Source organism: Colletotrichum karsti (assembly GCF_011947395.1).
Source record: "Colletotrichum karsti strain CkLH20 chromosome Unknown Scaffold6, whole genome shotgun sequence".
In the NCBI taxonomy this organism is placed as follows: Eukaryota; Fungi; Ascomycota; class Sordariomycetes; order Glomerellales; family Glomerellaceae; genus Colletotrichum; species Colletotrichum karsti.
This window is the reverse complement of record NW_024065906.1, coordinates 1,068,868-1,096,110: the sequence shown is the minus strand read 5'-3', so window position 1 is coordinate 1,096,110 and position 27,243 is coordinate 1,068,868. Positions and strand designations below refer to the sequence as shown.

The 27,243-nt window shown below is 55.3% G+C and overlaps 8 protein-coding genes across 8 annotated transcripts; 3 read left to right on the top strand and 5 right to left on the bottom strand.

Annotated features, from left to right (window-relative positions):
• Window positions 1–136: 136 nt before the first annotated feature.
• Window positions 137–2,417, bottom strand: CkaCkLH20_02760 (uncharacterized protein; the record flags this gene model as incomplete). Its single annotated transcript, XM_038885479.1, has 3 exons — window positions 137–2,002; window positions 2,057–2,320; window positions 2,379–2,417. The coding sequence occupies 3 exons, from the start codon at window positions 2,415–2,417 to the stop codon at window positions 137–139; spliced, it is 2,169 nt and encodes a 722-aa protein (XP_038749410.1).
• A 640-nt stretch (window positions 2,418–3,057) lies between these two features.
• On the bottom strand, window positions 3,058–5,145 carry CkaCkLH20_02759 (6-phosphogluconate dehydrogenase; the record flags this gene model as incomplete). Its single annotated transcript, XM_038885478.1, has 7 exons — window positions 3,058–3,178; window positions 3,240–3,997; window positions 4,053–4,488; window positions 4,628–4,716; window positions 4,775–4,803; window positions 4,855–4,889; window positions 4,988–5,145. The coding sequence occupies 7 exons, from the start codon at window positions 5,143–5,145 to the stop codon at window positions 3,058–3,060; spliced, it is 1,626 nt and encodes a 541-aa protein (XP_038749409.1).
• A 3,262-nt stretch (window positions 5,146–8,407) lies between these two features.
• On the top strand, window positions 8,408–9,529 carry CkaCkLH20_02758 (uncharacterized protein; the record flags this gene model as incomplete). The annotated part of the gene is made up of 1 exon (XM_038885477.1): window positions 8,408–9,529. The coding sequence occupies one exon, from the start codon at window positions 8,408–8,410 to the stop codon at window positions 9,527–9,529; it is 1,122 nt and encodes a 373-aa protein (XP_038749408.1).
• Window positions 9,530–10,438: 909 nt separating this feature from the next.
• CkaCkLH20_02757 (triose-phosphate transporter) lies at window positions 10,439–12,504 on the bottom strand (the record flags this gene model as incomplete). Its single annotated transcript, XM_038885476.1, has 3 exons — window positions 10,439–11,277; window positions 11,334–11,637; window positions 11,701–12,504. 3 exons carry the CDS (start codon window positions 12,502–12,504, stop codon window positions 10,439–10,441), a joined length of 1,947 nt encoding a protein of 648 aa, XP_038749407.1.
• Window positions 12,505–15,896: 3,392 nt separating this feature from the next.
• Window positions 15,897–18,615, top strand: CkaCkLH20_02756 (glycosyl hydrolase family 15; the record flags this gene model as incomplete). Its single annotated transcript, XM_038885475.1, has 9 exons — window positions 15,897–15,966; window positions 16,292–16,338; window positions 16,451–16,664; window positions 16,718–17,225; window positions 17,299–17,666; window positions 17,728–17,751; window positions 17,804–17,986; window positions 18,049–18,261; window positions 18,344–18,615. The coding sequence occupies 9 exons, from the start codon at window positions 15,897–15,899 to the stop codon at window positions 18,613–18,615; spliced, it is 1,899 nt and encodes a 632-aa protein (XP_038749406.1).
• A 593-nt stretch (window positions 18,616–19,208) lies between these two features.
• On the bottom strand, window positions 19,209–20,059 carry CkaCkLH20_02755 (bromodomain associated protein; the record flags this gene model as incomplete). Its single annotated transcript, XM_038885474.1, has 2 exons — window positions 19,209–19,480; window positions 19,546–20,059. 2 exons carry the CDS (start codon window positions 20,057–20,059, stop codon window positions 19,209–19,211), a joined length of 786 nt encoding a protein of 261 aa, XP_038749405.1.
• Window positions 20,060–21,140: 1,081 nt separating this feature from the next.
• On the top strand, window positions 21,141–23,266 carry CkaCkLH20_02754 (uncharacterized protein; the record flags this gene model as incomplete). The annotated part of the gene is made up of 4 exons (XM_038885473.1): window positions 21,141–21,185; window positions 21,270–21,712; window positions 21,771–22,994; window positions 23,047–23,266. 4 exons carry the CDS (start codon window positions 21,141–21,143, stop codon window positions 23,264–23,266), a joined length of 1,932 nt encoding a protein of 643 aa, XP_038749404.1.
• A 573-nt stretch (window positions 23,267–23,839) lies between these two features.
• CkaCkLH20_02753 (prolyl oligopeptidase) lies at window positions 23,840–26,202 on the bottom strand (the record flags this gene model as incomplete). The annotated part of the gene is made up of 5 exons (XM_038885472.1): window positions 23,840–23,950; window positions 24,007–24,326; window positions 24,376–25,739; window positions 25,794–25,996; window positions 26,098–26,202. The coding sequence occupies 5 exons, from the start codon at window positions 26,200–26,202 to the stop codon at window positions 23,840–23,842; spliced, it is 2,103 nt and encodes a 700-aa protein (XP_038749403.1).
• Window positions 26,203–27,243: the final 1,041 nt, after the last annotated feature.

Here is a 27,243-nt window from a genome sequence, read left to right as displayed (position 1 = left end):
CCCGTACAAACCCCCAGCCTTCACCGTAAAAACCCAGCAAGGATCAGCTCTGAGAGAGCCTCTCTGTCCTAACAACTCGTCGTCTTACATTTACATAGTTCTATGCCGACCAATCAAACCAATTGTCTGGGTGCCCCTAAGCTCCCTCCGATTGGTTTCCGGGCGTATTTGTGTTAGAAATGCCGTGGAAAGCGTCACCAAACGCAGAATCGTCCATCTCCGCGTTCATGTCCAATCCGTCACCCAAGGATGCTCCGTAGCTAGCCATTGCGTCACCGGCAGAGTCAAGGTCAGGCAGAGAGCTGAAGCCACCGGGAGTTTCTCCTGCAGGTGTTCCAGCAGCAGAGGGGGCCTTGGGAGTCGGCTTGGGAGCCTCGGCCTCAGCCATGGTGTTGTTGGCAGCCGCAGCAGCTGGGTCAGGTGACACGCCCCCCTTGGGCACGACCACCCAATCACCGCTGCCCGTTCCCTGGTCAGGTGCGGTGGGAGCGTCCTTTGGCGGTTCAGTGTTGCCCATCGTGACATCCTCTCCGGCGCCTGAGGCAGCCTGGGCTTCAGGCTCCTCAGGAATCGTCGGTGGAACCGGTGCCGGCGAAGCCGTGTTCGCGTTGGCGGGGGTGCCGGCTGTCGAGTTGAGCGCGGACATGTGAGTCTGCGGTGTGGGAAAGTTGTTTACAGGTGTTGAAGTAGCAGAGAAACCGGTGTGCATCTGATCAAGAAGACCCGCGGCGGTACCGCCCATGTCGATGTCAGAATCGCCAACCATGACGCCACTATGTTGGGAACCAGCCTGAGATGGTCTCCGCGATGCATCACCGCTTGGCTCAGCGCCAGTTGCAGCGGCCGGAGGGGAGACTACAGGTGCTGGTATAGGTGTCGGTTCTTTCACAGGCTCCGGTGCTGGCTCCTGAAAGCCTCCATCCTGTATGCGATGAACGTTGTGAAGGACCTCAATATGGCGGCCAAGGTTTGCCTCAACCTGAGCCACGATATCGTCCACCTTCTTGTTGTGCTTTTGCGGCCACGCGCCTGCGTTATCGTCCGAATCTGTGGAATGGCCTTCAAGACGCCAAAGCTCAGGACCCCGCTCCTGAATGGAGTTCTTGACTTCTTTCTCGGCATCGACGTATACAGAGCTGGCCTTGAGGCTGGCAAGATTCTTGGCGTGCTCTGCCTTCATCTTTTCCATCTCTGCCTTGGTCGATTCCAGATGCTCCTGCACTCTCTTCCTGAACTCGTCCGCGAGACCAGGCTCGAGGCGACCAATGTACGGCTTCTGAGGTACTTCAGTGAGCGCATTAGCACCTTGAGCAGTAAAGATGCCGTCGGTAAGAGACGCAAGTTCTCCTCTGAGTCCGAGTCCAAGATCGGGAGGCGCAATCTGGGCCAAGCCGTATGGAGAGGACACGATTTCTTCCATCCACTCGTGGTTCTGCTGGTAACGCGCAAAAGAGATGTCTCTCGGGGTGAGATGATCAAAAAGATCCTTCTCCAGCTCCTCATCATCGTGCATGGCCTCAGCGTGAGCCATTGCTTGCTGTTGTGCTTGCGCCTGAGCCTGGGCTTGAGCTTGAGCCTGTGTCTGGCGACCCCGACGACCCTGGGGGCCGGCCGGGGGATAGGCCATTTGTTGAGGAACGCGCCTTGACTGGGCCGGAGGGTTGTACATCTGAGGTCGCCCACCGTTGCGCGGAAACTGGATGTTCGGCCAACTGGCGCGATCAGAAAGCATGAAGTCCTTGCGAGCAATCTGGCCGCACTTCTGGAGATGGTTGCGGGTAGCCATAATGTGCTGCGTATCTTGAGAAACGGGAATCAGATTGACTGGGACGCGGTCAGGAGGGTCCGACGGGCCGTAGTGGACAATCCAGAGGCTGATGTCCGGCTGCGGCGCGTTCATCACGCCGGTCTGTGAAGGCACAAGACGGAATCTTCGTCGAGCGTGCATGGCGACTTGCTCGCCGGGGATGAAACCCGATTTGATGTAGTGAATCTCGAGAGACTGTCTCTTTTGTCAGCTGGGGGGGCATGACTGGCAGAACTACATGATGCATACCAGTCCATTGCCAACATCCTGGCGGTGGTATTGTTCAGGGCCCCAGACCATGCCATCGCTGGCAAAGTTTGTTCCTAGCCTCTTAAGAGGTTGCCATGTGAGGTAGATCTGGCCGTCGCGGGGTCGGTCGAGGTAAGTCCAGAAGAATGGGGCCTTGTCTTTCGCAACTTGAGGAGCAGCCATTAGCCATTTGGTGACTTGGGCTAGGTCGACGCGTGCCTGGTCGGCATAATGATTGGCAGAGATCAGGTGGGCATGATTGAGCTTCAGAATCGTCAGCGAAATGATCATATGCAATGCAAGTTGGTGCGACAAAGCCTACCAACTCCTGCTCAATTCCGTCACTCGGGTCCTGAGCCATGGTTTACGATCGCGGTCGCGGTATGCGGCCTATTTGGCGAGCACTAGGACGCGGTGTTGACTGGCGAAGAACAGTGCGGCTTTCCGTTTTTGCGACCTCGATTTCGAAAGCAATGTGCGCGGATTGACGTCGATGGATGGATGCGCGCGGGCGGGAGAAGGCTGAGGTTGATGTTTGAATTGGCTTGAAGGTCATTTCGCGTCCCCAAATTTCTCGCGACGAGGCTGAGGTGCCTGAGGAGATCCTTGTCACTCTAAAGCCAATAAAAATGACCAGGAACTGGGTCCGTGCGCGGCTGCTTATCGCCTATCGGCTTTTCTCAGCTCACAATCAGTGGTACGTATCTGAGGAATTCGTTCCCAGCTTTCCCAACTTCTTAGGTGTGACTTGAAGCAATCGAGCTGAGACAGAGTACATTTTCCAGTCTGGGCAGCTCTGGACGTTGCTTGTTTATAGATTCAAGTTACTCAAGTTTGTACAGAAAATCGCATACCCAAGCATTATTATCACGGTAACAAACAATGTGAGCAATCAAGTGGGAGGAATCATTTCATTTCATTTCATTTCGCCTGGCACGATTATACCAGGTATCATAGTGTGCCGTTTCCTATATTCTACTCGTAACCCATCCAAAATTCTTTTAAGCGTTGTAAGTAGAGGCAGAGACGTTGCCTCCGCGACCAGTCCAGTTAACGTGAATGTACTCGCCGGCAGGGTAGCGCTTGGTGGCGCTCTCGGGCTTGACGAGGAAGGTGTGGGCACTGAGAGAATCAAAGTCAGTTTCATTGATCATGTTTTGGGGAGAGATACGGTCGAACATACCCGAAGTAGTCACGCTGAGCCTGGAGGAGGTTGGCAGGGAGGTCCTTGGTGCGGTAGCCGTCGAACCAGGACAGGGCAGTAGAGAAGGCGGGAGTCGGGATACCAAGGAGGGCGGCCTTGGCGACGACGTCTCTCCAGCCGGGCTGGGCGTTGTGGATGGCGTCCTTGAAGAAGTTGTCGAAGAGAAGGTTCTCAAGGTCGGGGTTGTTGCGGTAGGCGTTGGTGATGTCCTTGAGGAAGACGGAGCGGATAATGCAGCCACCACGCCACATGAGGGCAATGGAGGGCTTGTTGAGCTTCCAGCCGTACTCCTTAGCGGCCTCCTGCATGAGCATGAAGCCCTGGGCGTAGGAGACGATCTTGGAGGCGTACAGAGCCTGCTCGAGGTCGTCGATGAACTGCTTCTTGTCGCCCTCAAACTTGTTGGAGCGGCCGACGTACTGAAGGATGCTGGAAGCCTTGGTACGCTCCTCCTTGAGGGCAGACAAGCTGCGGGCAAGGACGGACTCGGCGATCAGGGTGACGGGGATACCGAGGTCCAGGGAGTTGACGGCAGTCCACTTGCCGGTACCCTTCTGGCCGGCCTTGTCGAGGATCTTCTCGACGAGGGGAGTGCCATCGTCCTCGTCGTTGTAGTAGAGAATGTCACGGGTGATCTCGATCAGGAAAGAGTCCAAGACGCCCTTGTTCCACTCGGTGAAGATGTCACCAATCTCCTTGGGGGAGAGACCGAGACCGCGCTTGAGGATGTCGTAGGCCTGCAACTCGTGTCAATTGTGTCTCTCCATGTCATGGTCAGTGAGATAGGCCTACCTCGCAGATGAGCTGCATGTCACCGTACTCGATACCGTTGTGGACCATCTTGACGTAGTGACCAGCGCCCTCGTCACCGACCCAGTCGCAGCAAGCCTCGCCGTCGCTCTTGGCGGCAATGCTCTGGAAGATGTCCTTGATGTAAGGCCAGGCCTCCTCGTTACCACCGGGCATCAGAGAGGGGCCGTAACGGGCACCCTCCTCACCACCGGAGACACCGGAGCCAACAAAGCGGATGCCCTTGGTCTCGCAGTACTTGGTACGGCGGTTGGAGTCGGGGAAGTGAGAGTTACCACCATCGATGATGATGTCACCCTTCTCGAGAAGGGGCAGAAGGGTCTCAATGTAGTCATCGACAGCCTTGCCAGCCTGGACGAGAAGCATAACACGGCGGGGGCTCTTGAGCTTGCTGACAAACTCCTCGATGTTCTGAGCGCTGGAAGGGAGTCAGTTGACTGTCGTTGATTTGGTGTGCGGATTCCCAGGACGCGGAAACCGGTGCTTGTATCAAGTGGCGGTTGTTGGAGGATATCGATGATGAAAGGTGTACATCGAGACGGAGGGATATAACTCACCCCACGATGGACTTGCCCTTGGCCTCGTTGGCCAAGAAGCGGTCGACCTTCGCGACGGTACGGTTGAAAGCGCAGACGGTGAAACCGTGCTATATCAAAAGTTAGCAACCTTGACAGAGTCTTCAGCTTGGACCGAAATATTCTTACATCAGCAGCGTTCATGATCAGGTTCTGGCCTTGACTTGAAGTCAGTATCGTTTATACAGTGATGCTCTCAATGTTCTTACCCATAACGGCCAGGCCGATGAGGCCGAGGTCAGCGCTGTAATGCGGTTAGCTGGTTGTTCACATCCGGAGTTTGAGCATTCGGGCGCGAAATAAAGCGGGGCGGGACCTCGGAGCTGGCACAACGCCTGCCACGATGTTGGCAAGACGAGCGCTGGTTGTATGAGCATGAGGTTGTTGCGAGAGGAAGCTGATAGTAGCTCATGGCTAACGTCCATTGGCACCTCCCGTGAACCCGCCCGACCTCCGGACATGACGACCGAGACACGAGCACGCGCGAATTGGCACAGCATGGTCGTGTCGTCGTGTCGTGAGCACCGGAGGCCGGAGGCGGGGTGGTGGGGTAAAGCGAGGGTGAGGGGGATGAAGCAAATGACGATACTTACACTGGTCCAGACATGATGGCGGGTGGTCGATGAGATGTATAGGGTTGTTTTTGGTAGGAGAGAGGTTCAGACGCGCGATTCCACGAAGATTGCGGGAGCGTCGAGTTATTTATCTCAAGGGGAATGTGTCAAGAAGGACAAGAAGCTGGAGCTTTCGTCAACCCGGACGAAGTTTGTAGGGGGAGGGTCGACGGAGGGGTAGGAGGGGGGTGGTTTGCATTGTGGCAGGGGCCCCCCCATGACAAGCTGCACACTCCCACCTCGTAGCTTCAAAGTACTCACTCGCCGCAAGAGGCCCGGGGCGTACATGGTGCGGTACCTTGTGCTTCATCGCCGCCATCGCTGCAGTGGAAAACGCCCATGCTGACTTTCAACTTTTTCGAGGGCAGAAAGGCCAAAGACCGGGAAGAAAAGCGGGACGTGTCGGCCTCTCGACCATCGGCAGGGCTGCTTTGACTGAGAGCCCGGCTGGAGCGATTGGCTTTGTTGGCGGAGCTTACTCATGGGATGGAGGTACCGTCCAAGTATCTTTCATATTTCCCACTCGCTCTTCCATTGCTTCCGTCTGCAGACAACAGACAGAGAAAGAAGAGGGACGGCATCGTCACCACCAGTCAAGTTGCTCCATCGAGCCTGGTTTGCGGGCTCCAATTGGTCGGTTTGTCTTGGAGGGGCAGTTATGACGATGTCCTCTGCTACCTCATCTTTCTCGCTCCTGTCAGCATACCCAATTCCCGCGTCTGGCCCAAACATGAAATATCCCTCCCTCTCTGTTGCTTGTGAGGGAAACGCATTTGCAAAAGAATTATTACACTGACAAACAAAACGAGTAGCACCAAGCATCCGCTTGTTTCCGACTACGCCGTAGGCCTAAGCAGGTACCAACTTTGACCTGTTGCTTTGCTCTTCCGCGCGCTGCGACGCCGGTGTACACAGCTACCGCATTGTGGCCGTCAGCCGGCCCGCGCGGCGGATGGCGGCCCAGCAACGACCATCATGCCTGCTCCACGCCGGTGGTGTTTTAGTCAAGACTCAAGCAGAGGCGCGCCAGCCTGACGAAAGACGAAAGGCGAAAGACGGTCCTGACTCCTGCAAAAAGGGCGCTTCTGGATCCGTCCTGTTGTGGTCCGATTCGGCGATAGGCACCCTTTCCCATTGGTCGCCGCCGGTTTCTGCCTCACACTCTGCGTGTTCCAGGGAGATGTGCGACTCCGGTATTCAAACTTGATGCGTCAGACCCTGCCTCTGCCTGACGTTTCGCAGCCCACGGCCGCGGAGGAATCGCTCTGTGCTCGGTCTAACTTCACGCGGGGGGCACCTGCTAATCTGGCCCCGTCCACGTCCACGTCCACGATACCTTATTTGCTCAGCGTCGTGATAGACTGGCTGCATATAATATCACCCTCCCAACGGAACTCCGGTATTCGCTCGCTCATTCGCTTCGCCCGCTCATGGACCGTTCGTCGACAGGCCGAGATGCGAGAGACGAGACGACTTCGAATTGTCCCTCCCTCGAGCAGCAGCCTGCCGCCCTGCACGAACCAGCATGCGCCTCATGCCCCGGACTGCTGTAGAGGAAATTCCGTTTCTTCAGGGGAAAAAAGAAAAAAAAAGAAAACACCCCATCCCGTGCTCCGGGCCGTTCCAGCAAAGCATAGCAAAGAACAGCTTCCAGAAACTCCGGACATGGACCCTTGAAAAAGGCAGCGTCGCGTCGTCGTCTTCAGCCATAATGCGAGGTCTCGGCGTGATGCCGTGTGGCCGCGGAGGGAAGGCCGCAGAATCGCAGCCTTACACACCACCACTGATACTCAACCGCTTATCCTCTCCTCGCTTGAGGATGAGGAAAAACGTCGAGGCAGCGATGCCGCTCCCGCATGCGCATGCGCCTCGCATCTGTCATCCCTGGACGTTACTATCCCTGGAAGGACTGGACGACGACAGCGGGCCTCGCCCAGCATACGCGACAAATCATGATGCGCTTCAATGGTGTGCAGACTCCAGAACAAGTCGGTCCCAACCAAACCGAAGCTGGCCGTGAAAAATGCCCCTCCATTTCCTCCAGTTGGACTGCTTGGCCGAAGCAGCAAATTCAATCTATTGGGTTCGTTGGGGGCCCCACGCAAGTTTGCTTGCTCAGCCGGAGGGACAGAAAATATCGCACCTCCTCCATCTCCCAAGGTACCTCAAGGTGTGGATGGATGCAAATCGACGGTAAATCCGTTCCATGGGCATGCCACCATGTTTGTTTGGCGACATTGCTCACAAATCTGGGCCGTATGAACAAAGGAATGGAAACGAGGGGCAATTCCAGTTCCAGGTGGGGGTTAAACACCTAACACCGCGCCGCCGTCTTCGGGCCTTGGATCGGTCGCACTTGCACGGGTCGGAGTCCTCGGTTGACAACTCCGCTGTAGCTCCGCTGGGAACCCACGCGCATTATTGATTGGCATGGACCTGGCCGCGAAAAGTCCCAGCGGCTTCGAATGGGACTCTCCGGGGGGCCATGATGTCAATTCGCGGAATGCAGAATAATTGCACTAACAATTATCCGCCATGTCCGTCCGATATCTGGTCGACGGATAAAATGCGTCTGATGCAGGAACAGGAGGGTAAGCAATTTGAGCCGGCGAACAAAACCCAGCCGAGCGGATCGATACCACCACATGGGAGAACGCTGAAATGGCTCAAGACGGAAATTCCGGCGTGTTTTCCGCTTGAGACTCTTGCGAGGTGCTGCTTGGCGGAAAGACTGTACGAAGGTGACCTCGGCATTCGCGGTCGGGTTATGTAAGCCCGTGGTTGACGGCAGTTGGGACCCACCTCCGAACGTTCTCCATCTTTTACGAAGCAAGCCACAGCTAAGCACGTGACTACCTTCCAGCCCAGTTTCATGTGGATCCATGGATACGTGCAGCTCTCCTCCAGCCACAGCCGAGTCCTGGCCAAGGCTGCAACACCATAGTCACATTTTGCCAGACATCACCAACATCAACATCTTCTGATTTGCGACAACCCCGACAACCAACGTCGACCGCAGCAAAGCATTTAAGAAGGGGATTTCTTTGAGCAGGAACACAATCAGGCTCAGAGGTACGTTAATCAAAAACACTGCCACGCAAACTCGCGCCTTGGCGAAAAACAAGTCCAAAATCCGCAGTCATTCATCATGGCCTACCCGCCCCCTCCAGGTATCTCCAGCGGATCCTCCAGCAACACATCTCATCCATCCCTGCCCGCGCGGCCTCCTCCCTCAAAGTCATCCGGTGGCTTCAAACCCGCCTTCAAGCCTGCCTTCGGAGCGGCAGCAGCACCCGCCGCATCTTCCTACTCGAGCGCACCGAGCTACGCCAGCGCACCCGCCGCCAACTATGGCCCTTCGTACCCGTCCTACTCTCAACATGCCTCGCCCGCCGTAGGCGGCCAGGGACCCTACCAGGCACCTCCTTCATATCACCAATATCCGCAAGCCGGCGCCGCCACCGGCTACGGCCAGCCGAGCTACTCCGCCGCCCCTTCGACCGCGTCCTACTCCGCCGCGCCGCAGATCCGCAACCCCTTCCCCATCCCCGGCGCCGCGGGCCCCGACTACGACCCGGACATGGCGATGCAAATAGCCCAGTGGCAGAGCGCCTACAACTCTAAGGATGTCTCGTCGGCAGCCGCGTCGGCCACCGGATCCGGCGCAGCGGGCCGCGGTACGCCCAGCACCGCAGGACCCTCCGACATCTCCGACCCCGCCGCGGCGGCAGCGGCCGCGAACGCGCCCCCGGAGCGCAAGAAGACCGTCGTCCGCGAGGGCGGCGGCAAGAAGTGGACGGACGACACGCTCGCCGAGTGGGACCCGAGCCACCTGCGCCTCTTCGTCGGCAACCTCGCGGGCGAAGTCACCGACGACTCCCTCCTCAAGGCCTTCTCGCGGTGGAAATCCGTCCAGAAGGCCCGCGTCATCCGCGACAAGCGCACCGCAAAGTCCAAGGGCTACGGCTTCGTGGCCTTCAGCGACGCCGACGACTTCTTCCAGGCGGCCAAGGAGATGAACGGAAAGTACATCCAGAGCCACCCCGTCGTCGTCCGCAAGGCCAACACGGAGATCAAGATCACCAACGTCAAGGATAAGGACCACCACAACAACCGTAACAAGAAGAACAAGAAGCACTCGGGCCACGGCGGCGGCGGCAACAAGCACGAGAACGGCGGCGGATACGAGCCCAGCCTCGGCCCCGTGCATCATCACGGCGTCACCAAGCCAGGCCAGAAGACCAAGAACGGTCTGAAGCTTCTTGGTTGAACTCGGAGTACTCTGATTTCGATCTTGCGAGACATTCTTAGTCGGTCCAGGAGGAAATGCTGACGGCGCGCATTAGACATTTTTGCATGGAAGAGGCGTTGGGAGTTGGAGGCACGAAGCATACCCCGTGTGCAGCACACTACTGTACACAACAAGAAAATCAAGATTACAAAAGCAGAACATTATACAAAAACCAAATTCTTACACAAGATCAAATTATTCATCAAGAACAAGCTTCTCTTCAAGATTAAGTTTCTCTACAAGACCAAGTCTCTCTACAAAATCAAGTCTCTCTACAAGACCAAGTCATTCTACAAGATCAAATCATTCTATCAAACCAAACAAATCCAAACCATTCTATAAGATCAAGTCATCACTACTGATACCAAATCCTGAATCAACAAGCTTAGTCATAATACCATCAGACGCGTGATCACGAGTGTAGATGAGGCCTTTCATGTCACTTACACAATCACAGTCAACATCGCAGGTCCAAGTACGTATGTGATCGTCAAGCTTTATGCTCATTGTAGTTTCTCTGCGTGTCTAACCTCTGAAGGGAAATATACACTCAAGATGGGGATTCAAACCCAGCCAGTCTGGTATCTCAAACCCCCCATTTTCCCTTCTTTCTATTCTCGCCAGTATGGTATATCCACCTCGGTATGCAAGTTTCTCTTCCTCTGTCTCTGGCCTTCCCAAACCCGGGCCTAGATACCGTGACCAGTTACAACAGACAGTTCAAAAAATCTCGGAAGAACCTTAGCTTCATCCGGATGTGTCTGCAAAAACTCCTTGCCTTTCCACGTTCTGCCAGCCGGCCAGATGTGTGTACGTCAAATATACAGCTTTGATTTTTCTCGGTCCCCCAAAATGCACAACAAAAGAGAAGAAGAAAACCACGCGCGTCTAGTTATCGCGGTGGGCTTGCGCCGTCCTCGACTCTTGCGCCGTGTGACCCGGGTTCGGCATGATGTCGCCGTCGGCGGTGACAAGGTTGTCCTCGTAGTCGGTGCTGTTCCGCAGAAGACCCGTCTCCTCGCCGCCCTCATCGTTGTCGCTGCCGCTGGAGCCGGAGGAGTCGGAGGCCTCCATGTGGTCGCGCTGGACCTCCTTCTGGGCGTCCTCGCGCATCTTTGTGATCTTGATGTAGTTGTAGGCGACGATGGCGCCGATGGTGGTGATGAGACCGACGAAGTTGACGGGGGTCAGGCGGTCGTGGAAAACGATGGCCGAGGCGGAGATGGTGACGACTTCTTTGAAGATGCCGGCGATGGAGAGCGTTACGACCGAGGTACGCTGCAGCAGAGCGAACTCGGAAGCGGTCATCAGGAAGGCAATGCAACCGGGGAAGAGGAGGAATAAAGGGGTCATAAACGCGCCCCATTCGTTCACCAGGAGCTCGAGACCCTTGAAAAGAGCCGGGAAGCCCTCGAGAGGAATAGCGATGACGATCAGTGTGAGGAACATGACCGGTGCCAAGAAGAAGATGCTGGAGAAGGGATTTGAGGTCGCCGGGTTGCGGAGCAGAAGGATCTGGGTCAGACCCCAGCGGAAACCGGAGAAGAACGCGGCAGAAATCACGAGGATGAAGCCGGGAAGGTTGAACTCGACTTCTCCCGAAACCATGAGAACCACACCGGCAGTCATGGTCGCGATAATGGCAACGAGACGCCATGTCGGCTTCTCGAGTCTAAACAAAAAGGCAAAGATCAAGACAAACGCTAGGGAAGATGATTTGCACATGGCTATGGCATGATTAGCAACTGGGATACGCCTCGATGTTTGACAGTCAAACACTTACTGTAGAATGTGAGAGTAATAAACTTGAGGGAAGTGTTGCCGAGCCCGATATCGAGACCCGTCGCGGCACCGCATGGGCCAATGCGCGTCAGATAGAACATCTTGGTCATCAGCGGCCGTTCCGGCTCAGACTCGTGCCTCGAGCGACCCAGATCGGAGTGGCGCTGCGCATGAGACGGGCGCAGGGAGGGTATTAAGAATAGTACTAATGACGCCAGAGCGAATTGCACCAACATGTGGCACGCCGTCGTAAACATTGGGAACGAAAAGTTGAGGTGGTCCTTGTCGAACATCCATTTGTTGTACTGCGGGTGTCGACGGTCAGCTTACAATGACGATGAAGGGAAAGGTAGGGGAAGTTTGCTTACCAGGGAAATGCTGAGGGAGAAAATGTACCACAGCAAGATTAACACGATATTGACCAACGATGTTTTTACCACGTTTTGATCGGCCTCCTTTTTCTCCTCCTCGGTAATGCCTCCTCCTCGCACGATTCTCTGATCCAACCGCGTGTTGTTCCTCCTCTTCTTCTTCTTTCTCCTCTTGTCCTTGTTCGTCAGACCCGTCTCCTCGTCATCATGAAGATCTTCGTCGGAGAAGCTGTCGTCGTCGACATCTTTTGAGCCAGACGGTGTGTTGTCGAGGTCCTCTTCCGAGATCTTGGGTTCTTCAAGCAGATTTCCCCCTGAGCTCCGTGAAGGAACCCGGCTGTGATTGCTAGCACCGGCGCTCTGCATCAGACTGCTCCGGCGCCGGCGGTGACCGGCCCCTTTCAATGGTTCCATCTCGAATTCGTCTTGATCGGCAACGGCGACGACGGCTGGAGATTGATGTTGGCGAGAAGGAGATGGGTTAAGTGAGGAGGAGTAGGAGGAGCCCAGGCGCGGAGAAGCGTGGGCGGGATCGGCAGCGACGAGGTCTCGTGGCCGGGGGTCATCCGCGGTAGTCGATGTGGTCGCGTGTCCAGGAGAGGGTGCGGTAGGCGGTGGTAATAGTAAGGGCGAGGGGCTCAGGAGGCGGCGGTTCTGATGGTTGGTTTGGTGAGTAGGGAGGGCGTCGTCGTGGTCAATGGGGTCGGGGGAGGATGATATGGCACTGGGAGCAGAAGAAGGAGTAGGGTCGGGAGGCAGCACATGCACAAGGGAGGATGATTCTGAGGAGGAGGTGGACATGATTAAATCTGGATTCCACCGAACGGTTCACGGCTGGGGCTGGAAAGCATTTGCCATTTGGTACAGACAGCGGAGAGTAAAGGATGGGCCGGGACGATTGCATCTGGGCGCAGTCATTTGCTGTACGGGCTGGGCTGGCAAGCTGGCTGGGCTAGGCTGGGCTTGGGAGTGCTTTGGTGCTTTGATTTGGTGGCAGGCTAGGCCTTCCCTCCTGTATCGCCGTGGGGCCCAAGACCGGGACGAGATGGTCACGGTGCGGATCATTTCTGGAGTCAAGTGTCGCGCCCACACCGGCCGGTTTTAGTGGGCCGGGGTACACAGAGAATGGTACCTTGGAGAGGGGTTACTGAGGTCCACGGGTGCTTCAGTGGTTTTTCTTCCCACTGATGTCTTTGCGGCCAGCGGTGTCTCTCCCCTTTGCACGGCGCGCCGTGCATTCTTACCGCCAGTTACGGACCAATCACGAATTCGCATGGAATAAGTTCCCCAAGATGAAATGTGGGGCTAATCTTGGCGCGCCTCGGTGTGGAGTCGGCTCGTGGTCTCCTGCTGCAGGACTGGACGGCGGTCAGGGTCGCCTTTCAGGGATGTCCTTCCACATGGCTCCCTGTGACATGCCAGCTCACAGCGATGGGCATCACTGATTTCCCGTTATCCCAAGGAGGGAGGCGAATCCGATGAGAAATGCAAGCGGTACGGATGCCTTACTTCAGTACCTTACACCACAGATAATGCGCTGATGGATGATGCAGGCACACGCACCGCGACTTCAGGTACCGTCCCGCGGGCCTTCCGGGTCCTCTTCCTCCACTCTTGGAGTCTTTTCAGCTCCAGTGCCCGGTTTCCAGCTCAAAGATCCCCTCAGTTCTCTGTTAGTGCATTCCATCCATCTGCAGGAGCATCTGCCATCTAGCATCCCACCTCGGGAGAGCTGGTGATCATGGGCCACCCGTGGATCGTTGGAAGCCCGAGGGAAGGAAACATTGGGTCTTCCTGACGTGCCAGCTTGGCTAACAGATCCAGTCGTCTTGTCATTGACAAATTGATACCTAACAGTAACCAACAACGCATGAAGAAGCGAAAAATCATAACAATACGCGGTCTACTTTGAGTCATCGTCGAGGCTCCATATTGCTCTCTCTTTTTTTTTTTTTCACAACTCAATGGAACTAAGCTTATGCTTACCCGCTTCCCGAAGTCTGTCCTTTCCGCAGCCTTTAAGATTTAAGATTGCCTGACAACGTGTTGCTTTTAGGCGAAGTGAGCTACAATATGCCCAAATCAACAGACTGAGGCTGAGGCATTCGACCTGCCAGCTAATACCCCCTACCCAGCATCAGCAGCATAACAACAGCCGGCTGGGAGGGTCGTCTGAACAATTAACACCAAAGTGTCCTCCCGAGTTTCACACACACCGTTCGTCCTAGTCCGGCACTTGGTCGAAATGCGACCTTGATTTAAGCTTGGTCCAGCCGTCTCTCACACATTCGGAGTCACAGGTTCTTCGGCTGCTGGCCCACTGCTGCCGGCTGCCTTGCTCATGAACCTTCTCATCAGCTAAGTTGTAACTCAGCATGGCACAATACCCAGTGCCACTCACAGATCGCAGCTCCAGGCCTTCTTTGTCGGTTAGGTTCGTGGCCATGTGGTCGCTCGTCAAACCGGCAGGGGTTGAAAGTGCTCGGGTGACCAATTGCCCATCTCAATCCACCCACACTCGCTCTCACAATTCTTCCTCTTCGAATCACACGACCAACCTCACTTTGTCTTGCGAGCCGGGTTCTCGGGCGGTGCCGCGACCCGCTGCTCCCGAGCTCAGCGTCCGAAATCTGTTTGAATTTTTGACATGTTTGGCAAAAGCTAAAACCCGGCTTGGTTGCTGAGTTAATGGTGCTGAATAACAATAACAAGATCTACCTGCTACCACTCTAAACAACCGTTGCATTGTTTTCGTTTCTGGGCCCCGTTTCTTCCGGGTCCATTAACACGCTGTGATATCAGCCATCCAACAGCTTCTGCTTCGGGTTGTTTCGTTTACCTTTTCAGATAGACGAGGCTGTTTCTCAGGTTCGACGATCCCATCTTCTCACCTTCACAGGTCTAGACCGAGCTTCTGGTTCACACAGACAGCGGGGGGCTGGGAACGCTCGAGTCCGGGTGGCTTCATATTGGAAGTATTGACAGACAGTTTCTCGCATGGACATTGACGAAAAAGGCCCCGCCAACCTCCCCCAAAATTCGTTTGAAGAACTCTCAACCTCCAAGACCGTTGAGATTGTTTTCTGTCTCACACAAACCCACCCTCCTTGGAATTTTTCTGGTTCACCTGAGGCTGCTAAGTGAGACAGACGACCTCATCTCTGCGGTCACCCGCCACACGCCGTTTCTCTCCCGCCTCCCGCGTCTTCCGCCAAGGTAGCACACCAGCCCCGGAGGTCTCGAATACGGGGAGGAGCTCGGGGCAGCTCTCGCACGCAAAAGGGATGAGGATGTCCGACCATGATGTCAGCAGCCGTCATTCAGCCCTAAAGCGTAATAGGCATGTAATTTGGATTCCCGGTCCATCCTGCGACTCAGGCGAGCGAGACGGCGGTGGAGGCCTCGAGCGGAGGAGAGCTTCCACCAGGAAGAAGAAGAGCAATTGACGGACGGGGAGCAGAAGATGCTGGCTCTCTGGGGTCGGCTCGACTTTACAGTCCTGTCTTAGTCCGGGCAGGGTAGCTGTGTGCCTGGCCCAGCTCGGGTTGCAGATCTGACAGCTCTCCCGTCGATAGAGCTCCCCCAAGTGGGTATTTAGCAGCTTCTCGACGCGCCCATGACCGGGTCTACAGCGTCATCGTTCGACATCACAGGAATCTCTCGTTTTCTGCGCCTGTCTTTTCCTGGAGAAGTCAATTGACCAGCGCTGTTTGATTGCTTGACGGCTAGTGCAACTATTTTGCTCACTGAAGGATTCTCAGAATATGCAGGTCCCAAATCAAAGCGCAGGTGCCATTCGCTCATAGTTCGATCATAATCTGCGTGCGTGTTAGTGGATGTTCCCCTCGAGCACCATCGTGACAAAGCCGACCATTAGGATTGGTCTCTAATCGGACTCTTCAACATCAGCCACACCGCAGCTGCAGATCGCAAACGCTTCCAGTCCCTCTTCGAAAGCCGGAGTTTACCCTTTCCTCGGCCCCGAAGCTTGACCTACCTGATCACTTCCTACGCTACTGCAGCTTGGTGTCGCATGTGTATCAACGAACGCCGAGACATGAGAGTCGCAGCCTCAATCATCACCGGTTTCCATATCAGCTATTATTTGCTTTTTCCACGAAAATTGCCAAGTTTCTAGATTCTTGTCCTCGTAAGCCCTCCTGCGCCATCCCGAAGCCCCGGCATCCGACGTCATGGCTCAACAGTGCCCGACGAGACACTCTACCGGCAGCCATGCCGGCTACCTGCCGATCGAAGACTATGGTATGATCGGAAACATGCATACTTGTGCTCTCGTTGGAATGAATGGTTCGGTGGACTTTATGTGCTGGTATGAGAACATCTTCAGTTTTGCTCCTGCTGCTTGGCGTGTCACTTACACGGTAGTCCGTTGTTCGTTGAGAGTGACCAACACGATGCGATGATGTTTGTTGCATCAGTTGAAGTTGCAATCAACAACAAACTTGACATGCTGGTGCTCAAGTGAGCTTACATGCCGGCTAGTCGTAGGCCGAGGCTTCCGGGTCTCGTTCTGAGGAGTTCTCGCTGCTATTCCGATATCAAATGTTCAACGTCTAACGAGCTCTAGGCCGGACTTTGATTCTCCAAGCGTATTCTGTCGGCTTCTTGATCAGGGTAAAGGAGGTTTCTTCAGCATCTGCCCTCCTTCATCCAAGCAATGCACCACCAAGTGAGAATGCCCCTTCTGAAATGCGTAGCAGAGGAACTCTAATTGTCATCAAGGCAGCAGTATCTACCGTCATCCAACATCTTGCAGACCCGGTACATACACGACGATGGCGTCGTCGATCTGGTGGACTTCTTCCCTCGGCCCAAGACCGCCACTATCTTGTCCAAGACCAACCGCCAAAGTGCCTTCCGCGAAACCACTAAGATACAGGAGGAACTCAAGAAATGGCTCGTCCGCAGAGTCGAATGTATCCGCGGTCGCTTGGAGATGGGTTAGAACCTCAGCTCACAAACACTCTGCATCATCCGCTCACAAAACCCCCAGACATTGAAATCTTCCCGGCCTTCCAATACGCAACCGAATCGCACGTCACCACGATCCTCCAGGAAACACTCACATCCAACAGCCCAAGCAAAGCCGTGACCTTCCACAGTGAGCACTACAAGCTCCAACTCGACGTCACCGTCGACGCCGAGTCCGAGTCCGATGCCGCGCCCTCAATCACCTTTAGAAAAGAGAAACGCGATAGTATGCCTGGCGAGGGCGTCGTCGCGCACATCGAGATCCAGGAGGGCCAGGCCATATCCCTCGTCCTCCGCAACGACATCCCGAAACACGTCACCACGGACATCACCACCGCGGTCCTCGACGGCCAGCAGCACGACACGCAGTCTTTCTGGTACAACTGGATCTCCAGGAGCAAGTACAAGGGCCGCTGGCGCGAGGTCGTCAACCGCAGCCTGATGATCCTCAAGATGTTGACCTACGAGCCGACGGGCGCCATCGTGGCCGCGCCTACGTTTTCGGTGCCCGAGGACATCGGCGGCGTCCGGTGAGTTGCTCTCATCAACGATTTGCCCTATCCTTCATATGTGTGATCCGTCCGTCTTACTGATGGTTGACAGCAACTGGGACTACCGATTCTCCTGGGTCCGCGACTCGAGCTTCACCATCTACATCCTGCTTCGCCTGGGATTCTCTGCTGAGGCGGACGCCTACATGGACTTCATCAGCGAGCGCTTCATCAAGTCCCGAGGACCCGATGGCGAGCTTCCCATTATGTTCACCATTCGCGGCGAAACCGACATCCCAGAGACGGAACTCTCCCATCTGGAAGGGTACAGGGGAAGCAAACCCGTCCGAATCGGCAACGGGGCCGCCTTCCACCAGCAGTTCGACATTTACGGAGAGCTCATGGACGCCATATACTTGTACAATAAGTACGGGAAGCCGATCAGCTGGGATCAGTGGTGTTCAGTCAGGGAGATGCTCGGTGAGCGACCGTTTCCTGGTGCGGTGGGAGTGGTAGTAGCAAGCTAACACGAGCCTGGCAGACTTCGTGCTCACGCTCACAGACAGTAAGACGACCTCCCAAAACGCGCCTGACCTCGTTCACTGACGAGACAACAGAACCAGACATGTCCATCTGGGAAGTCCGCAATAACAAGCAACACTTCACGTACTCCAAGGTGATGCTCTGGGTCGCCTTCGACCGCGGTCTCCGCCTGGCCGACAAGCGCAACTTCCCCTGCCCCAACCGCAGTAAATGGCTCGAGGCCCGCGACAACCTCATGGAAGAGATCATGGACAAAGGTAGGGAACGTCACACTCCTCGCCGCTATCTGAGCAGCATGCTGAAGTGCTGTCGTGATCAGGTTACAACAAGGACATGAAGTGTTTCGTCCAGAGCTACGAAAACAACACCATGCTCGACTCCTCGATCCTCATCGCGCCCCTTGTCTTCTTCATCGCCCCAAACGACCCGCGTTTCCTGAACACAATGGACCGCATTCTCCTGCCCCCCGAAAAGGGCGGACTAACGAGCACCGGCCTCGTTTACCGCTACGACACGGAGCTCTCAGAGGACGGTGAGTCCTTTCCCTCCTTTCCAGATATCGTACCAGAAGAGAGAGAGCTATGCGCAGCTGACTGACACACCACCACCCACAGGCGTCGGGGGAAGAGAGGGCGCATTCAGCATGTGCACCTTCTGGCTCGTGGAGGCCATGACGCGCGCCTCCGTCTACGAGCCCCGGTACCTCGCCCGCGCCGTCAACCTCTTCGAGAACATGCTCGGTTTTTCCAACCACCTGTCCATGTTCTCCGAGGAGATCGCCCGCAGCGGCGAGCAGCTCGGCAACACGCCCCAGGCCTTCAGCCACCTGGCCATGATCAGCGCGGCCTTCAACCTCGACCGCGTCACCGAGTTCACGCGGTCGTGAGCTGGAGGCCCCCCAACTGGTGTGTCACTGCTAGGGTGCAGGTCTTGACACTAGGTAGAGAAGTACTCAGAGTTGGGGGAACACAGGAAGGTTCGGCAGGCGGAAAAATCGTGATAGATTAGATGTCGTTTCCCTACTTGTTTAAGACTGCGTTCATATCTTCATGATTGGGCGCTGAAGGAAAGACTGCATGTAATTTGCCTCAAGTAAGTCGCGAGAGACCTCAAGTAGAATCATGAAGTGTGATGAATTAGCACAACCTTCTATGCGTAACTTCGCCCGGGCTCATAGCCCAGTCCAGACGTGACTGTATAATACGCTCTCCCCAACTCGTCGATATCTCATGCCGGCCCCCTTAAAGACGATGCTTTTTGTGTGATGTAGTCTCTCTCCCATCCAAAAAAAAAAATAGTGTAATCACATCCCTTCCAGGGAAAAACGCCGCGCTATGCCCTTTGTAATCACGCCCTCTTCCTCGCCTTCTTCTTATGTCTCGGCGGCGCAGTCGGGGCAGTCGTTTTGACTTCGCCGCTGGCCTCAAGCTCCCATTCTTCCGGGCGGCTCCGTTTGAGTTTGCGACGCAAGGCTGCCTCCTATGACAAATCCATACTGTCGCGGTCGTCTCCCAGCCTGTCTCCCACAGAACTCAGCCCCGAGCTCGGCGGTCTCGACTCCTCCTTGATGTTCGGGGATGTTGCGGACAGGGCGTTCGTCGGTGATGGCCCGCACATCTTGGCCCGCCAAGTATGGATCGACGGCAAGTCGCCGCCCTCGACCTGGACCTCGCCCACATCGTTACCCTTGCCGATGATCGTGCCGTGGTACTTGGAGTCCTCGCCCGTTTTGCTGTGTTTCTTCTTCAAGACTGTGTGTCTGTTAGCCCCGCGCCTTCGTCGAGCACCGCGCCAACATCGCCTCGGGAAAACGAACCGTTAAGGTAATCCCCAAGCTCAAGCTCCCCATCGCCGACCGCCGCCTCGCGAATAGTCTTATTCCTCGGCCCGGAAAACCATTTGATAAACTCCTCCACACCCCTCACATCCTCGGAGCATTCCCTCTCGCGCGGCCTCTCCACCACGACCCCAGCATTCGCCATCGCAAGATCGCCGTTCTCAGCCGGCGCGGCTCCGGCCCCGTCCATTACATCGTCGAATATCTCCCCCAGTATAGAGCCTCTCCCCTCGGCGCTGACATCGTCCGGCGGTACGGCGCCGAGCTCCTGCAGTGCCATGCGGACGTCCACGATGCCCGGCGCATCGCCCTCCGGGTTGTTATCCGCGGCGTGGCGTGCCGTCGCCTGGCATAGCGCTAACATGTATTTGGCCGCCAGTTCTGTCAGGGAGTCGAGTACGACGGGACGCGCTGCGTGGTAGCCTGTTGCGCGCAGGATCTGGAGAACCGCGGGGCGGAGGAGGGCGTGAAAGAGGAGCGGCGGGGGCGTCATATTGTGTTGTGTATGTCTGAGTGTTTTCGAAAGTCGGGAAAGTCGGGTTTCTTAGGTTCGAGGAGAGTTTCTGGATTTTTGTGTCGTCGGGTAAGGAAGTAAGGCTCCAGAGGAAATCGCGGGTGCTGTGGCACGGCGAGTAGGCGCGATTCCGTCTGTCACCATCGATTCTGTAGGCTATTGAAGGAGCTTCGCATGATGCTGTGACGTGTGTATTCGAGTCGCCGAGTGGTGTAGACGATTTTGCTAGAATGCTGAATCTGGTTTCTCCCGGCAATCTTCTGCAATCGAAGTATTCGTTCGTTGGGCCGTGAAAACCAACTGGGTGAGTGTCGCGAAATTTCAGCCTCGATGGGAAGCAGGAGCTCGGACCACGCAGCACAACGCGGGAAGGAGCTCCAGTGAGCACAGCAGCGGAAGCTACGACTGAGTCAACAGTGTGAATACTGTATTTACACAGGATTGAATGTATCCGTACAGAGTAGTTCTTGGTTACTAACCCTTTGCACCGGGACTGACCGATCACGTGGAGACTGCTCCGTGGGGTCGAATTTTTAATGGGTCTTGAGATTGAATTTAACGAACGACCCAACCGATGATGAATCACCTCAGTCGGGTCAAACCGACCAAGCCCTGATCTGTGTCGCCTCGGCCAACATGACCTCCCGCTAAGCCTTGGTTCCATCCTCGATATATAATAACCTGGAAGGGAAGCATAATGATGATGGGTTGACTTTCACTTTGGTTATTCTGTTCGGCATATTAGCTTGTGAAAAAACTTTATTTTATTCATATATCGAGTTATTAGTTGAAGTTCACTTTGTTACATAGATGTAGAGGGTAGGTATTGTGTCGCTGGGGGTGACTAATCAGAATACATGATTGGCTGGCTGACCTTTCTTCCGGCAACGGTTAGTGGAACCCGATCTTTCCCATCTATCTACTGTCTATCCTTCCGTCACATCCTCGGCTATCGCTGTTCTTCGTCCTCGCCGCTCGAAACTCCTGAATCTTCACCCACGAACTTGACGACACAGTCCTGCTGATACTCGACGGCAGTGTTTATAAGTTTATAGTCAAAATGGCCTCCTCAATGGCGCTGAGGAGACTTGCCGCCAGACCTGCTGTAAGCAACTTCCCTTGCCCGTGACAGCCCCGTCCAAGACATTCTCAGTCGACCTCGAGATGCAGCTCAGCTAACGACAACCAGTTCTCGCAGGCGCGCGCATTCTCCACCACCAGATCCGTCGCCCGGGTCTTCGCGAACCAGCCTCTCCGTGCGAAGGAGGCTTCTCCCTACGTTAGCAGCAAATACCCCGTCATTGACCACGAGTACGATGCCCTCGTCGTCGGCGCCGGTGGTGCTGGTCTCCGTGCCGCCTTCGGTCTCGCCGAGGCTGGCTTCAACACTGCTTGTATCTCCAAGCTTTTCCCTACGAGATCTCACACCGTCGCCGCCCAGGGTGGTATCAACGCCGCCTTGGGTAACATGCACGAGGACGACTGGAGATGGCATATGTACGATACCGTCAAGGGCTCAGATTGGCTCGGTGACCAGGATGCTATTCACTACATGACCCGCGAGGCTCCCGCCTCAATTGTCGAGCTCGAGAACTACGGCTGCCCCTTCTCCAGAACCGAGGATGGCAAGATGTGAGTTGGCTCTCCAATTCGAGTACTTGGCGCCCCGTGCTGATGACGTTATCGACAGTTACCAGCGTGCTTTTGGTGGTCAGTCCCAGAAGTTCGGTAAGGGAGGTCAGGCATACCGATGCTGCGCCGCCGAGGACCGTACCGGCCACGCCCTTCTGCACACCCTCTACGGCCAGTCTCTCCGCCACAACACAAACTACTTCATCGAGTACTTCGCCCTCGACCTGATCATGCAGGATGGCGAGTGCCGCGGTGTCCTCGCCTACAACCAAGAGGACGGCACCCTGCACCGCTTCCTCGCAAACCACACCGTTCTGGCTACCGGTGGTTACGGCCGCGCCTACTTCTCCTGCACCTCCGCCCACACTTGCACCGGTGACGGTATGGCCATGGTCGCCCGTGCCGGTCTCCCCAACCAGGATCTCGAATTCGTCCAGTTCCACCCTACCGGTATCTACGGCGCAGGCTGCCTGATCACTGAGGGTGCTCGTGGTGAGGGTGGTTACCTTCTGAACTCCGAGGGTGAGCGTTTCATGGAGCGTTACGCCCCCACCGCCAAGGATCTTGCTTCTCGTGACGTCGTTTCCCGTTCCATGACCATGGAGATTCGCGAGGGTCGCGGTGTTGGTGAGGAGAAGGACCACATCTTCCTCCAGCTTAGCCACTTGCCCGCCGACGTTCTCCACGAGCGCCTGCCCGGTATCTCCGAGACCGCCGGTATTTTCGCTGGTGTCGACGTCCGCACCCAGCCCATTCCCGTCCTGCCCACCGTCCACTACAACATGGGTGGTATCCCCACGAAGTACACTGGTGAGGTTATCACCGTGGACGAGAACGGCAAGGACAAGGTCGTTCCCGGTCTTTTCGCGTGTGGTGAGGCCGCCTGTGTCTCCGTCCACGGTGCTAACCGTCTCGGTGCCAACTCTCTCCTCGACTTGGTTGTCTTCGGCCGTGCCGTCTCCCACACCATCCGTGACAACTTCACCCCCGGCACCAAGCTCAAGCCCATTGAGGCTGACGCTGGTGCTGATCACATTGAGGTTCTTGACAAGGTTCGCACGTCGGAGGGCCCCAGAACCACCGCCGATGTCCGCCTTGCCATGCAGAAGGCTATGCAGACTGAGGTCTCCGTTTTCAGGACACAGGAGTCCCTGGACGAGGGTGTTCGCAAGATGATTGAAATTGACGCCCAGTTCCCCGAGGTTGGTATTAAGGACCGTAGCATGATCTGGAACTCCGATCTTGTTGAGACTCTGGAGCTCCGCAACCTCCTGACTTGCGCGTAAGTAGACTCGTTCCCTGGACGATATCATTCGATGCTAATCTGCTTATAGCACTCAAACCGCCACCTCCGCCGCTGCCCGTAAGGAGTCTCGTGGTGCCCATGCTCGCGAGGACTTCCCCGACCGTGACGACAAGGAGTGGATGAAGCACACTCTCTCCTTCCAGAAGCAGCCCCACGGCAAGGTCGAGCTCAGCTACCGCAACGTCATCGCCAACACCCTGGACGAGAACGAGTGCAAGGCCGTTCCTCCTTTCAAGCGTGTGTACTAAACAATCGAAGTGTTACGATAGACGGGGTGTCGGGTGTTTTTGGGGATCCACGTGTAAACCGGAAATGTCAAGACAGTGTGAGAAGCTACAGCGGAGGAGGACGCAGGAGACGAAGCAGACGAGGAGGCAAATTATAATACCACGACACAGATCTTGTTAATGATCGTGGGTTAAGTCGCGGGTGGGATGCGCTACCTGCCCTTTGGGATACTTGAAGGCTGTTTGGGTTTGGCGCATACACTACAGGCTCGGGCTTTGGCTCTGGAGTTTAAAAAACGTGTAAAGTAGGAGGAGAAATTCATTTTGTTCAAAGACTACATGATTGTTCGTTTTCACCGTCTTGGACTGACATTGTCTACAGCTGTACGTGTCGATCACATCCTACGTTGCCTTCCCCTGACCAATGTCATGTTCTTCCGTGTGGAAGTGAAATTATTGATAACATTGAGAGTGAGGTTGGACTTTTGAACTATTATCTGCAGCCAAAACTCAATGTACGCCACATTAATCAATCAATGGGAAAACACGTCTCCAATAAGGCACTGACGGAGCAGATGACCAGTCGCGGTAGTCCTACTTCTGCCTCACAGCCAAATCCTCGGACTCGCCAGTGCCCGTGTATTTGTTGATCCAACCCAGCACTTCTCTGTGCCACACCAAAGAGTTTTCCGGCTTCAATACCCACTAACAAATGATTAGCGTACAGACAAAGCTGTGGGTGGATCTTGCATTGCACTTACGTGGTTCTCGTCAGGGAACATGACCAATTTGCTTGGTACGTTACGGGCCTGTAAGACGTTGAACATCGCCAGGCCCTCGGAGATGGGCAGTCTGTAGTCCAGCTCATTGTGGATAACCAACATGGGGGTCGACCACTGATCAAGATGGTGGGCGGGATCCCACTTCTCGTAACCTTCCCTGTTCTCCCAGAGGGTGCCCCCAAAGTCATGCAGAGGGAAGAAAAGCTCTTCCGTGGACCACTGGTTCAGTGTCGAGAATACGCCATCGTGGCACACCAAAGCCTTGAACTTTCGTCCGAGCTCGTGTCCCTGAATCCAGTCTTTGGAGAGTCAGCACAGTCACTTGCGAAGCAGCTCTCATCAACTTACTGATCATGTAGCCTCCGTAGGAAGCACCCAGAGCAACGGCATTCTTGGAATCGATGTACGAGATGCTCTTCTCAATATGGTCGAAGCACTTGACCAGGTCAACGTAGGGCCGGCCACCCCACTCGTTTTGGATGTTATCGGTATGTTGCTGTCCGTAGCCAGTGCTTCCGGTCGGGTTGGGCATGACCGCAACATAGCCCTGCTCGGCGAAGATGGCGGGGTTCCACCTCGTGCTCCAGCTGTCCATCCATGCGGCTTGAGGTCCTCCGTGGATAAGGAACGCAAGCGGGTACTTCTTGCTTGGGTCAAAGTTCGAAGGCTTGACCACTAGAGCATGAACATCGTAGCCCTCCGCTCCCTTGTACCAGAACTCGTCACACTGAGATTTGCTCAAGCCGAACGACTTTCCGTGCTTTGAGCTCGAGGAAACAAGATCGGACTTCTTGCTGACCGGGTCCAGTACCGAGTAGGCCGAGTTCTCAACCCTGGAAGACGTGCTGATAAAGAGCCTTTCACCATCATCTCCCAATAACTTCGCCTCCAGAACAGAGCCGTCCTCGTAAATCGCCGCAGGCAGATCCTTGGCCTGGTGTGGTGTAGCGGGCAACTTCCAGAGTTTCGCGCGGCCGTGCTCTTCTGCAGATACAAACAGCTCCGAATCGTCCTTGCTCCAAGTGATCCACTCAGGTCGTGCATCCCACCCGCCGACGCCGTCTTCCGTCTCGTAAAACTCTTGCACACTTGACAAGTCAAAGACGTCGGGAACGAGCAACAGTCTCGGCTTGTCCGTCTCGTATTGATCGCTCTTCATTCTCGTGAAAGCAACCTTTTTGCCATCTCTGGAAAACACCGGCGAGGCGGAGTAACCACGCAGCTTGCTTGTCTTGACGACTTGGGGTACGGGAGGTTTCTCCTCGGTGAAAGTCTTCAAGGGAATGAAGTACAGGTCCGTCTTGGTGTAGATTGCAGGAGAGATTTCCGGGTCGCGCGCCACAAAGACCAAGCCGTTCTTGCTGATATCAAAGTCTCCCGCGCCACCGAATGGGGGAACAGGTGACTGAAGCTTCGTGTCCTTAAGGGCATTGACCAACCCGGGACCGTCCAGCTTGTAAGACTGGCCGTCCTTTTTCAAGAGACCGTACCAAATGGAGTTCACGTTCTCGTTGCCCCAAGTATCCCAATGCCTAACAAACAAGCTCGAGTAGATCTTGCCGGTGGATAATTGCTTCTTCTCGGCTGCTGGGTTGTACATGGCCCCAGAGGGCGTGGTAAGCGCACACAGAGCAATGGCAACGTCATCGTCCGACAGCCGCTTCGCCTTGAGACTAGAGAGGCTTCCTTCGAAGTGGCGGATCTCTTTGACACTGTATTGGAACTGTAAGCGGGGACGTAAGACTTCGGGTGTACAAAGCACCTACACAGATGGCTCGGTGACATCTCCGAGTACCAGGCTTGTGGTTCCCTTATCGCCACTTTTGAGGAGAATGATCTCCTTGTCTGAAATCCATGTCGCATCGTTATAGGATTGGTCTTCGTACAGGAGGGTAGAGTGACCGCTCTCGACATCGAGAACGCGAGTCTGAGCCGTCTTGCTGTGGGATTCGAACGAGTACGTCGAGACCTAGTCGAGTCAATTCATGTTCGGAAGCTTTCTTTAACAGCATCCAATGGTTAAATTCAAGACAAAGGTGCCTTGAAGCATGCGCAAGCTCGGGAACTCACGGTGTACAAGACTTTGGTGCCCGCCGGGTTCGGGATACCAGGGGACCTGCGCGGGGCAGAGAGGAGGACCTCAGGCGTGAACTTGGAAGCTTGTATCGTCATCATGGGGGATAGTTTCAATGATTGTATTACGAAGAAGGCTTAACAGAGAGCTAGCTGAAGAGAGAGCTCAAGGTGCGGGCTCAGGTGTAGATGTATGGGATCTCCCTCAGCTATGGCGTGTGTGACGACTCGACCGGGGGATTGACCTGCTGGCATGGAGCTCAGTCGAGGAGCCCCGCACTAGCTACGAACCAGGCTAGCCACGGCTGTTAGAGAGCCGACAAGGTTCTCAGTCCCCTGCTCAAGCGCTGCATTGGTTCAGGCGCACCCCTCAAACCCATTAACCCCCTCACTGCAGACCATCCCATCGGCTCCGAAACGACTTGGCGCTGGAAACATGAGATATCAAGAGCTGCAGCATCATGATGCAAGAGAATGTGTCGTCGATTGCGATTGAACTATCAGGGTTTTCTGCAGTTGAATCCTTCTGAAAGTTTCAACACCATTAGCGCGAGAAGTTCTAAAAGCCAAGAACATCTACAACCGAAGAGGTATTTCATGGTGTCCCGAGGCCATCCAACTCCAGCCAATCGTTTCGAGCCGTCATCCGAGAAAGGCAGTTCAAAACTGCCTCTTCACTGCCCGAAGGATGGCTCAATGCCCAGAAACATCGACAAGCCGAGTCATGGCCGGACTCACGGCCCAGTTGCAGTACCCGACAGGCTCAAAGACACAGAAGTTGGTCTCCACAAGGAACTTTTGCCGCTTCTCGACGCAAAAGTGCCCGTCATTGGCGCGAAGTCTCGGCGCGAGTATTCATTTTTGGATAGCATCAAGCCGTAACGTGCAGTTTATAAGAGATTGCCACATGTTCACAATCGACAGGGCTCCCATAACTTGAAGAATAACACATCAAATAGTTTTAGGGTATCATAATCCGTAACTCCTTGGTTGTCGTGATGCTCGTGAGCAGCCATGTTCGATCCTTTGGCTTCAGGTGCGATATCGACCTGAGCACAAGTCGATTAACAGCCCCTGCAAAGGATATCTCCCAGAAGAAAGGCCCAATCGCCTGACGACGCCGTCATCAACGCTTGCGCGAGG